Genomic DNA, 12739 nt, shown 5'->3' on the forward strand with positions numbered 1-12739 from the left:
GGAGGGTTTCCATCTCTCCACACCCTCTCCAGCACTTGTAACTTGTAATCTTTTTGATGATAGCCATTCTGACCTGTGTGAGGTGATACCTCATTGTAGTTTTGATTTGCACTTCTCTAACAATTAGCTGTTTTGAGCATCTTTTCACGTGCCAGTTGACCATCTGTGTCTTTGGAGAAATACCTGTTTAGGACTTCTGCCCATTTTTTGGCTGGATGTTTTTTTAAAATTATTATTGAGTTGTATGAGCTGTTTGTTTGAGAATTAAGCCCTTGTCGGTCATATCATTTGCAAATATTGTCTCTCATTCTGGAGGCTTTCTTTTCATTTATGGATTCCTTTGCTTGTAAGTTTGCAAAAGCATATACGTTTAATTAGGTCCCTTTTATTTTTGCTTTTATTTCTATTTAGAAAACATTGGTACGATTTATGTCAGAGACTGTTGGCCTATATTCTCTTCTAGGAGTTCTATGGTGTCTTACATGTCTTATCTTTAAGTCTTTAAACCATTCTACTTTTGTGTATGGTATGTGGGTGTGTTTTAACTTCACTATTACCTTGTTGAATTCATTTATCAGTTGTGTGTTTGAAGTCTTAGGGTATTTACTATAGAGTATCATGTCATCTGCATATAGTGACAATTTTACCTCTTCCCTTCTGATTTGGAGTACATTTTCTTTTCTGACTGCTGTTAAAGCCACATCTATTGGATCTTCCTTGTCACCTCATTAGAGCAGTGTATCTCAGCCTCCACACCATTGACATTTGAGGTCTGGAGACTATCTGTGCGCTGTAGGATGTCTAGTATCACTGGTCTCTATCCACTAGATACCCATCCTACCTCCTCAGTTGTGACAGACAAACACATCTCCAGACATTGCCAGATGTCCCCAGGGGTTAGAATCACACTGGGTTGAGATGCACTGCATTAGAAACATCCATATCTTTTCATCACGTTGGTCACATTTTCACGGAGGAGGCCTTGCCAAGTTGGCATTATAAAGCAGCTATCTTAGAGTGGGCTGCAAGAGTTCCATAAATCTTTATGAATTGCTTTAGTTTCTGCTGTTTTATAAATATGTTCCAAGTCCCTTGTGCTATAGATAACCATGAGAGATGTTTTTGACACTTGCTATGACCAAATCAACATTCTCTACCACCAGACGTCTTTTTTCTTATTTTGATTTTCAAAAACAGAGAAGCCTGGAATGGGTCAAATCCCACCAGCTAAGTTGAGTGACTTAATTACCAACGGAGTGAAAAAAGTCTTTCAAATGGCCCTTGCTACTTTCTAGCTATTAATACTATCAGCTCATCAGGTCTCACACAACACATTTTAACTTTCTTCCTCTTTAGTAGACTTGACGAGGTAAGGAAATTAGTATGTCGATCTCCTTCTGACCTGTGAGGAAACTGAAGCTCAAGAGAGGTTAAGGCCAGAGTATGACCAAAGTAACCCAACTTGATACGGGCAAGAGCCTAAAAACCAGGACCCCTGACATATCACGAGGTCATGCTGCCCCTCACCAGGCAAGAGATCTTCAGCTTTCTATTACTTTCCAAAGAGCAATCAAGAGAAGAGACTGTTTTACTACAGAACTTGTCATTATCTTCCCCAAGTTGGGACATTTGGTTTAGAGGGCATTAGCCCACTGTGTCCCTCTTTGTCTGGCAAAGCAATAAAGCTATCCTTTTCTACTTCACTTCCACCCTCCCCCCCTCCAACCAAAAAAAAAAAAAGGGAGAGGGAGAGAGGGTGGGAAAGAGTGGAGGAAAGGCACAGGGAGGTGAAGAGAATCATGGTCATTACTATTATCTCCTAAATTAAAACTGTAACTCATGCTGAAATTAATTGTACTAATTATTTTTACTGATGTAAAAGTGTAATTAACAAATGGTAAAATAAGAAAATTCCTTCTGTTACACTGCTGCTGCTGCTGTTACACTGCAGAGTATTTATTACTTCTTCCTGGGAGTTTATTTAAGCTTTCAAATAAAAATCAATTTTTCCTGAGTTTTCTGAAATCTGAGCTGATAAAGCTACCAGACTCACGGGCCCAAACATCGCACTGGTTTGGGCTATAGAAGTTTCCCTTCTGTTAATTAACCTGAATTCTCAAGAATTTCTGGAGGGCAGATAAAAGGATCCCAACAAAGTCTTTTTACATGACATAGTCTAACAAGTCTCCTATTTGAGCCGACCCTTCCAGTGCTAAGAAACTGCTCCCGAGAATCTGCAAACCAGTTTATTTCTGCGGGTGCCCTTTTCTTAGATGATGTATATTATGTGTGTCCTTTCTATGACTGCTCTGTTTTTTCAGTCCCTTTTACAACACTGTCTTGACAATTAAAATAATTGGCCTCTGATGCTTTATTCTCTTCACTGATAAAAAATCTGTGTATTTCCTACTTTCAGCTGAAAAGTACACCATCAGCTTAAATCAGAAAGGGTCATTACATTCTTTCTGTAAAGAGTCAATGTAAATATTTTAGGCTTTGTGGGTTACATAAGGTCTCTATTATATATTTCCCTCTCTCTCTTTTTTAAAAAAACCAACTCTCTAAAAATGCGTAAGCCGTGCTTGTGTGTCAGACAAAAGGCTTGTGGCTGCCTTCGTCTATCAAACCCTTGACCTAAACAGTTAATTTTAAATGGGCCCGAACTAAACCATTTGGAATTAGTTGGAACAACTTTACTATCCAGGCCTCTGGAGACAAACTGAAGGGAACTAAGGCCAACACGCTGGTAACTGAGAAAGGTCAATGTAGAAAGGGGGTCTCCCAGTGCTGCTGCCGTAAGGAGAGGAAGGAGACCTGGACTCGGCTTGGTTTTGCCTTAAGCCTGGACCCAGGGAAGCTGGTCGACGGGGATAAAACTGAAATAAAGATACTAAGAACAAGGTCAGTTTATTTTACTCTGCCTCCCGAGGCTTTTAACCTGGGAAACAGTGGGCTGATCATGTAAACTGTCTCTGAGTTTAGTTCATTCATTACAAATCTCACTCTTGCTCATGAGGTCAAAAAGCGAACAAATCAAGCCTCGGAGGGAAATCCAGTCCAAGGGAAGCGTCTTCAAGAGCTACGATGCGGATCCTGACTTGCACAAAATGGCTCAGCATCTTCTACAAATGGTGGGAGAACTTTATTTTAATAAAAACGTCTTCTTTTGAACCCGGCCCCTTCCTGCACCACTAGAAAGCAGCTTTGTCACTGAAAAGCAATCCATTTATTTGAGCATACTCTTTTTAGGCAACTGTAACTTTTTCCACCGTCGTAACACCACTCTGTACTTCTCACTGCTGGTCTTCTCCTCCAGCACTTTTCTTAGGATAATCCTCATCACTGTCTCTGTTTCTGCTTCTTTATCCTCTCCAATGAGAAGATCCAATGTATCTCCCACTTTCACCTGAAAATTAAAAAGAACACAGGGCTGTCATTCTGGGAAATGCTGGCCAATGCAAACATCTCTGCTTTGAGCTTTCCCTAGAGAGCCACTCCCCGGGGGCAAGTACTCTTTTGAAACAGTCACTTATCTTAGTGCCTCCAGGTGAAAGGGCCTCCCTCTCTGGGAAGGTGCTTCACACCCATGTGGCTCAACATGGACCGGTGTGCCTCCTTCAGGCTGAGACAGCCAGCTGCTTGAGGATGGGCCCTGTGTAGCTCTGGTTTTCATCCCTATTGCATGACTTAAGGAAACACTTGAATGGAAGCATTTATTTTGGTAACAATGGCAAAAAAACAAAGGAAGCGGGACATAATCTTAGAGACTCAGCACAGTAATTACTGCAGGCACTGAGAAGACGATTCTCAGTGTAACACATTCATTGATTTCAACCCAGATAAGCGTGCAGGGCGTAATTTGTTGGAAATTCATCACAGTACAACAACAGCTGTATCTCTTTAAGAAATGGAAGTAAAGAAACTGCTTTCCAGTACTGGCTAGCCCCAGGGATGACACATCATCAGGAAGAGACAGGACTCTACGAACAAGGATGGAATGCCCCAGAAAAGAGGATGCTGACATGGTTTAAAAGGGCTGAGGTCAAACCCATTTTTATCCAGATAGGAGCTCTGGCTTGAGCGAGTGCAGGACACGCCCTGGGGGCAGTCACATTAGTGCTGCCAGGGTGCAAGCAGCCCAAGACAGACACTGGGTCCTGGCAGCTCAGTATCCCAGGGATCTGCCCGGCAACTCGGGAAGGGGCTCAACTGACCCGGGTGCATGTGCGGCTTCTACTACAACACAATCCAGGGTGACCAGAGGCCATCTCAGACCACTGACCACCACTCCCAAGCTGGGGATGGGCGCAGGGGTGAAGAGGCAGGACAGGGAGACAGGGAGGGACCCTCATGTGTGGGCCATGGACCCTTAAGTGGCCATACGTACCCATTTAAAAGGTTGCTTGGGGGCTTCTGTTTAAGAAGCCATTGTGCCAAATGCTTATGTTTACTGCATTTTCCAATGAATACTCCCTAAGGCGGTCCTAACTTCATGCTGTTGGAATATCTGTACTTCACTAGGGCAAGCGACCCACTCAAGACATCCATAGGCCCAATACTCAGTTGACAGTGTGGGAATGCACATCTGCTCACCACGACGCCATACTGGTCAATCTTGGCACCTGGATATAAAACTCACAAGTGAAGTGAAAGTCACTCAGTCATGTCGAACTCTTCGCGACCCCATGGACTATATAGTCCATGGAATTCTCCAGGCCAGAATACTGGAGTGGGTGGCTTTTCCCTTCTCCAGGGGATCTTCCCAACCCAGGGATTGAACCCAAGTCTCCTGCATTGCAGGCGGATTCTGTACCAGCTGAGCCACAAGGGAAGTCCAAGAATACCCGACCCAGGAATCAAACTGGGGTCTCCTGCAGGCGGATTCGGGAAGCCCAAAACTCAAAGGGCTGATTTTAAACCATTAACTTTTTCCCCTCTGGGCTGAGAAGCAGAGAGACTAACACCACAGTGAGGCATGGTGACTGCTTCTCTTTGTGGGTATGAGGGCATCATCTGGACCAGATGCAGGGGCAGGAGGCAGTCAGTTCTCCTGAAGTTCTGCTGGGTTCAATTTTTAAAAAACGACCATGTGGCCAACCTATATAGGCATTTAAAATCAATGTTCAGAAATATAAGGCTTGGGAACTCTGTTTTACCTTTTGTGGCATAACTCTGTGTCATTAAAATTCCTTTTTAAATAAAGGAATACATTAATGCACATGATACAAGGTGTAAAAGGTATAAAAGAATATACAGAGAAAAATCAACCCATATGTATCCTTAGCAGCTGGGCACAAGCCCCAGGGAGCAGGCCACGGAAGGGGACGTGTTCTTCATTCCCTTCAACTGTGGGAGACAGCACAGTAGACACAAAGCAAAACTGGCTGGGATTAGGGGCTGTTCCAAGTATCTACATTTCCAATCTCCCCTTAGCTGCAGTTACTATGGCTACCAGGCCTCCTAGTAACAAGGCAGCCGTGTGTTAATGCTGGGCCCTTCCTTTGCTGACCCTCAGGAGAAATCTGGAAGGCAGCCAAGACAATAGAACACCCAAGGCAGAATGAAGAAGCAGCAATTAGACTGTAGTTAACAATATCTCAAAGCAGAAGGAGAAAAATAGATCTGTGGTATCTGCAAACGAGGCCCTGGCAGAGGCATCCTGCACTAAGAACACTGCGGCTGGTGAGAGGGGGCTGGGCTACACAGGAAAAAGCAATTAAGGGACAAGGAGGACTTGCTGTCCAGATGCCTGTCTGGAGTGCCTGGCTTCCTGCAGCTCCCAGAGCAAGGGCTGACACCCGCAGTCTGAACCTGCCAGGGAGGGTGCCTTCAGAGGGACAGGGGCCTTGAGACTTGGTGGCCAAGACAACACTGGGGAACCCCTCTTCAGTCCACCCAGCTGCAAGGACCCCTCTGAGCACAGGATCAGGGCCTCCGAAGACAGCCTCCATGCTCACCTAGGTCCACGGCTGATGGCTCACACCCTCCCACGTCCCAGGGAAACGGGATGCAGCTCACGTTCTCCGATCCCAGGATTGCTTTGAAATACAAGAGAAGCTAAAATAAAAACCTTCAAAAGTGTGTCTAACTCCGCTGGAACATTTATTCCCTGGGCACTGACTGGGAGTTAGATTCTGTCTGCCAATGCCTCAAGGGTCAGCATCTGCCACACTTTTTAAGGGTCTCTGCCATATACTTTTAAAAACTGTCTTGTTAACTTTTACTATCATTTTTCCCAATTATGAAAGTGAAACATACTCATAAAAAATTCAGAAAATAAAACACGTGAACATATAACTCACAATGCCCACTCAAAGATAAATGCTGCTGCTGTGCTGCTGCAAAGTCGCTTTAGTCGTGTCTGACTCTGTGCCACCCCATAGACGGCAGCCCACCAGGCTCCCTTGTCCCTGGGATTCTCCAGGCAAGAATACTATAGTGGGTTGCCATTTCCTTCTTCAATGCATGAAAGTGAAAAGTGAAAGTGAAGTCGCTCAGTTGTGTCTGACTCCTAGCAACCCCATGAACTGCAGCCTACCAGGCTCCTCTGTCCATGGGATTTTCCATGCAAGAGTACTGGAGTAGGTGGCCATTGCCCTCTCCAAAGATAAATACTACTAGTATTAATATTTTAATTCTAGATGTATGTATATATGTAACTTGTTTTTACAAAAATACATTTTTATAAGAATATATATAACATTTATTATAACATCAGATACTATAAATTCATTTTCTTGTAACACTTATGAATGATTCTGTCACAAAACAACAGTATCAACAGAGCTATCAGGAAATATGGAACCTTTTTGATGGCTGCTCTGCACACAGGGCAGTGTAACTTCTGCTGAGCTGAACAGAATCACACATCTGCTCAAGTTACAGCAGGCCAAAGAAACCTCTACATGGATCAAATGTTTCTTTTTGGCCTGATTATTATGATTTCATAGGGGCTAACATTAATAACTTAAGAAGTTTAATTAATAGATTTTTTTCCAGTTCTGATAGTGACTTGTCTTAAAATTTTAAAGAAAAAGAGGAAGCTTCATCTCAAAGTCATTATGGCTACAAAGAGCAAGTGGTCTGTGTGACTGAAGCTGTGTGGCCAGGCCTGAGGGAGACCTTAGAGGTGGTAAGACAGACATACCTAAGGAGCCACTGATGCCCCAAGGAAGGAGCCCCAGGGGAGATTGGGGAAGGAGTTAACTGAGTACAGAACAACACACAAAAATATTTGGTTGTCATAGTATCTTACCGTTCTGCTTTTCTTCCATAATTTTTCCCCATTCAGCCTGAGTTCACCTTTGTAGAATGCATCTTCCACTTTGCTTAAAAAAAAAAAAGTCAAAGTGCTTTAGAATAGAAATATATTCAAAACAATTATATAATTTTGCGAAAAATACTGGCTATTAATAATGCTTTTTCTGACAGTGACCGACCTCCCCACAAAATCTCCATTCTGGGCATTGGAAAAGTGAAAGTCAACTGCTCCCATATAAATCTAAACAGGTAGACCAAAGGGCACTGCTGAGCAGATGCGGCTGCTGCAAAGATCTGCTGGAGCGAGATGGCAGGTAAGCAGTGCTCTGCTGGGACTTCACGTGGGTGATAGCTCCTGTGATCCACGACAGTCAAAATGAGTGGGTGCTACCTTCCCCTCACGTGCTCTGAGAGAAAAACCAGTCACCACACCTATGGTGCGGCTGTTAAGAAACCCTCTGCTGTTCTGCACTGAGGCTGAGGAAATGCCAATCCAGCCACTGCTGATCTCTCTGAATTTAATCAGTGGGGCAACTAGACCAAGGCAGATACAGACAAAAATGAGTGCCCTTTCGTCTTAACGCTCAGACTCCTGGTGATTGATGTTGGGGGTTTTCCTAATAATAGTACTAGCTACTACCGTGAGAGACAGGGAGGCCCTTAATGATCCTGCCAGATTTTAGAGAACATTCAAGTCCTGATGAGGGTGCCTGTGGGCTCAGAGTCATCTTTATGAGTCTTTAAGCTTCGTGGATTAAAAAATTAAACTATGCCATTATATTAGGATATAAAGGTACAAATTAGACAAAGGAATCTTAATTTCTTATTCATAAGACAGTTCTTACTTTGCATGCAGTACGCACACAATGACTGCTCAAGGAATGAATGAACAGTGAAGATCACTATTATTATATGATAGGTCTAGCAAAGAAACAATGCGATTAAAGAAACCTTGAAGGTTACGCTTAATATCTCCATGCACTATATATATGAGCGCGCATAGTATTTTCATCATCATAGCTAACATACATTGAAAACCCATGTGCCACACATTGTTATAAATGCTATAGAAAGACAGACTGACTTATTTAATCCTAGCCACCACCTTCTAAAGCCAGTTCTATTACCTTTATTTTACAGATGAGGGAACTGCACAGAGATTTTAAGTAACTTGTCCAAGGTCACAGAGAGCCAGGATTAAAGCCCCGGTAGTCTGGATACAGAGCCTGCAATTTTAACCACCACGTTATGCTGCTTCTAAGAGATACCGTCTCACGCAGCATTTGTGAAACCCAGATGCATTCCATGCTTGCTACGTGCATCGAACATGGTGATTCCTTTTTTCCTCAAGAAGCTGTTTTTACATCAGTGGTTCATCTTACAGTTGACTGTGTCTTAGAGTCAAGGAAATATGGCACATGGGATTTGCAGGCAGTCATTTGACTTCTTTGGGAATTAGTTTTTTCATCTACAGAATGAAATAATTGGACCAGGTTCCTGTAAGATTCTTTCACATCTGTGGTTACCCTTCACTGTAATATGAGCCATGTGATTGGTAATGCTGCTTTAAAACAACCAAGAAGACAACTGATTTTGTATGAAAATGCACACACTTACTTCCTTCCGATATCTAGGCCGGTCTTCAGGATAACGTCATACCGGAAAGACTGCACTACTTTGTCCAGGTCTTTATAGTCTTTGACCTCACTGGGGTTGTCCTCGGGCTCCTCTTCCAGCTCACTCATCTCATTATCGTCCCTCTCTTCATCAGAGTCCCCTTCATCTTCCACTTTTTGTAGAGTCTTTTTAGTGGATTTTTTAGAGCTTATATTACTTTTGAGTCTTATGGAAAATGGGAAAATATATTCTGGAGATATTAAAAGCCCTGGGAGTCTCAGTGAGAAAACGTTATGGAGGAGCGTTTTATAATTTGATGCATTTAACTTGGCACTAGACAAATACAAGTATCGATTCCAGGAAGCACAGCCTTTATGTGAAGGTGTCCCTCGGAGTGCTCTGCAGAGTCCAATCCAGGCATCTGGCTTTCTTAAAATGCTGCTGGGCAGTCTGACATTAGTCATAGCCATGGCACATACTACCTGAAACAGAAAATTCAGTTTTACTTCACAAGTGTGGTATCTTGGCATTCTTACTACATAAACCATACACACTGTGAACCCATTACAGCTGATAGTGTACTATGTTCCCTCCTACAAAAGGCCATGTTGGTCCACATGAACCAAGGCCATGCACACTGCATCCGGTGAGTCTTCTGGCCGTACTTAATGTACTAACCTCATAGGACGGTCATGAAGGTCAAACTAGATGCTAATACATGAGAACACAGGTTCCATTCTTCTCACTCCCCCAAATTAGCTTGGGTACTGACTGCTCAGTGCTTTTCCCTTGCTTTGGCTATGTTGTTCAGCTTGCAGGATCTCAGTTCCCCGACCAGGGATTAAACCTGAGCCCCAGCAGTGAAAAGTCCAGAATCCTAACCACTAGGCCACCAGGGAACGCCCTTAATGATTTTAGAAAAAAAAAAATCTCAGAACAAGAAACACTGTCTACTGACATAAATTACAAGCTTACAATAGTGGACTTTGCCAGGGATACCAGATCATAACTTTATAAAACCCAGAGGAAGTCTCTAAACTTTCACCCTCCAACTGCAGCAAATCAGAGCTAGGAATGAGCAAATTGTACAGATCTGAATTCTACCCCCTTTCACATCTTCTTCCTAACAGATTCATTCGCTAGCAAAGAAAGAAAGGGCCTGGAGACCCACTAACTAGGTAATTGTTTCCCAAGGCACTGAGGTGCTGTCATGCCACATATCCTGTATGCTCCACTGCAAGAGGCCTCTCTGAAGACTGTACCTGGTTTCCTCTAGACTTTGTCCCAGGCATCTTGAACCTTGCATGTTGTATCATCTTCCTGTTGTAAATCATAGCCATGACCCATAGCTGAGTCCTGTTGAGTCTTCCCAGTGAAATCAGTGAACCTGGAGGTGGTCCTTAGGGATCCTGACATAGTATCTGACTGCCTATTCGACATAGCTATTTGGATGCATAACAGGAACTTCACTCTTAACTGGCCCTGAAACAAACTCTGATATATCTCCAACCTCAAATCTGCTCTAGCTGCAGCTGTCCCCATCTCAGTTAATAGTAAGTCCACCCTTCTAGTTCCTGAGAAGAAAAGCTTCCAGTCACTCTTGACTGTTTCCCCCCTACTCAGATCCATTATGTCAGGAAATCATGTTGGCTTATCTCCAAAACCAAAACATTTGGTTTCCCTTTCACCATTCCCACTGTTAGCACAGATTCAGGCCTCCGTCTATCATCAGGGTGACTACCAAGGCTCCATCACAGTCTGTTCTCCATACAGCAGTCAGTCAGAGTGACTCTTTTAAAAAGGAATTTGTATCATGTCTCTCCTTCCCTCACAATCCTACAAAAGCACTGAAAAAGCAAACTCCCTCCCTTGCCCTACAGGCCGTGTGTGATCTGGCCCCTCCGTTTCCTCTCTGGCTTCATCTCCCGCCTCTCTCACCCTTGCTTACTCAGCTCCTTCCTGAAGATCCTCGTAGGGTAGACTCATTTGTTCCAGGTGCCCTACTACACCCTCAGTCCAGGTTATCTGCAGGGATAACTCATTTTTAATTCAGTGAAGTCTACTCATTCCAACTCCATTTAACAGGTATCTTGTCCTTCCAATCTCCCCCGTTCTACTTTCTTCCAACTCCATTTAACAGGTATCTTGTCCTTCCAATCTCCCCCGTTCTACTTTCTTCCATCATAGCATTATCTGCTATCATGTTATATAATTTACTGGTTTTCTGTTTTGTTTTGTTTTTTATGACTCTGCTAGTAGAACATAAATTGTTCACCGGTGATTTTTTCCTCTGCTCAAGCCCAAGTGCCCAGAATAGTGCCTGGCACGTGGTAAGTGCTCGGTCAAATACTGTGAAGTGAAAGCACAGCAAAAGAATCTGTGCATTAGAATGAAGAGCAAAGATGGGGCTGGGTTGACAGGTAAGAGGTTAGATTGCCAGGAGCCTTCCATATCAAAGCGTGGACTTATCCAGAGAGCGTGAGAGTTATAGAAAGATCTTAGGTAGGGAAGTATTCCGACAGTAGTGCTTTTTAAAAGATTTCTTTGGCGCGACAGCGTGGACATAAAGGGATGATCGCGGCAGGAAGCCTGAAGGTGGTTTTGACTGAGATCTTCAGGCGAGATATAAAATTTGTAAACTAACCAAAGTCTGTAAGAAGGGCAACGTCTGGAATGCAGAGGCGACGCTGTCCTGACACTTGGAATCGCTCCACGTTCCTGAGCCTGTTAACTACTCCGAATGGAGAACCTGGTTGAACTGCTTTTAGGTCAATTGCAACTAAAAATCTCTTGGCCCAGACGCTGACAAACCGCTGAGACAAGGTCATGTTCCCCTCGCTCCCTCCCTACCCCCTCGGGCTGCGCACCTTCGCAGGTTCTCAAGGTCAAGGGAAACTGGACACCAGAGTCCTCGAGCTTGCAGTCTGCGTCTGCAGCCAGCAGGAGCAGCCAGACGCAGGAGCGGACAGCCTCGGCCCCCCGGGTCCACCGGGGCGTCCCGAGCTGGCCGGGCCGGGGCAGGACGCGAGCCACTCACGCGGAGACCTGGCGGGAGCGCAGCCGGGGGAGAGGAGCTCGCCTCTCCCGTGTTTCCCACGTGCGCGCGATGAGGCAACAGCAGGGGGCGCGGACCGGGGTCACCGCTGGCCCGGCAGGGGCGCAGTTACCTGTACGTCAGCGCGGCTCCGCCCTCCCCGCCCCCTCCCCGCGGCCTTGCCGCCCGCCTGCCTCCAGGCCCCGCCCAGTCTTGGCCCCGCCCCTTCCGTCGGCGCCGGCGCGTTGAGAGCGGGCTGGGCGAGGCGCAGGGCCGCGGTGGTGGCGACACAGCGACCTCTGCTGCAAGGCGTGTCTAGGAGGACTGCGTGGGGAGTGTGGGCGGCCTGGAGGACCGATTAGCTGGGAGCTGAACCGGAAGCCCTCACGGTGATTGATTCCACGTGGTTGAAGAGAGTTTTTTTTTTTTTTTTAGATAAGTAATTTATTTTTCATTGAAGTCTAGTTGATATGTAATACTACATAAATTATTAGTGTACAAAATAGTGATTCACAATTTTTAAAGCTGTATTCCCCCTGTTTTATAAAATGTTCTTGTAGTTTGTTTTAGACAGAGTATTTGTGTCTCTTAATCCTGTATTTCTACCTTGCCCCTCCCCCTTCCCTCTCTCTTCTGTTATCCTGCTAGTTTGTTTTCTGTATGTGTGAGTCAGCTTTTTTATTATATTCCCTGCTTGTATTTTTTAGATTCCACATATAAGTGATACACAGTATTTGCCTTTCTCTGACTTAATTCACTTAGCATGCTGCTGCTGCTGCTAAGTCACTTCAGTCGTGTCCGACTCTGTGCGACCCCATAGACAGTAGC

General features: G+C 44.6%; 1 protein-coding gene across 4 annotated transcripts; it reads right to left on the reverse strand.

Annotated features, from left to right (window-relative positions):
• Positions 1-2890: 2890 nt before the first annotated feature.
• Positions 2891-12095, reverse strand: MTRES1 (mitochondrial transcription rescue factor 1). Of its 4 annotated transcripts, XR_016038422.1 has the most exons (5): positions 10140-11707; positions 8878-9359; positions 7256-7328; positions 5958-6038; positions 3268-3406 (listed from the first exon to the last, which is right to left on the reverse strand). XR_016038422.1 is itself a non-coding variant. In XM_055433587.2 (4 exons), exons 2-4 carry the CDS (start codon positions 9345-9347, stop codon positions 3227-3229), a joined length of 723 nt encoding a protein of 240 aa, XP_055289562.2. In that variant the 5' UTR covers positions 9348-9359; positions 11745-12095; the 3' UTR covers positions 2891-3226. The 4 variants fall into 4 exon arrangements, 2 of the variants coding, with proteins under 2 accessions (XP_055289562.2, XP_088696799.1); XM_055433587.2 differs by lacking the exons at positions 5958-6038; positions 10140-11707 and adding an exon at positions 11745-12095 and having other exon boundaries at positions 2891-3406; XM_088840673.1 differs by lacking the exon at positions 5958-6038 and having other exon boundaries at positions 2891-3406; positions 10140-11706.
• Between the last annotated feature and the right edge of the window lie 644 nt (positions 12096-12739).

This window comes from Moschus berezovskii, chromosome 10 (genome assembly GCF_049115385.1).
Source record: "Moschus berezovskii isolate FMDL1 chromosome 10, NW_MosBer_1.0, whole genome shotgun sequence".
Lineage (NCBI taxonomy): Eukaryota > Metazoa > Chordata > Mammalia > Artiodactyla > Moschidae > Moschus > Moschus berezovskii.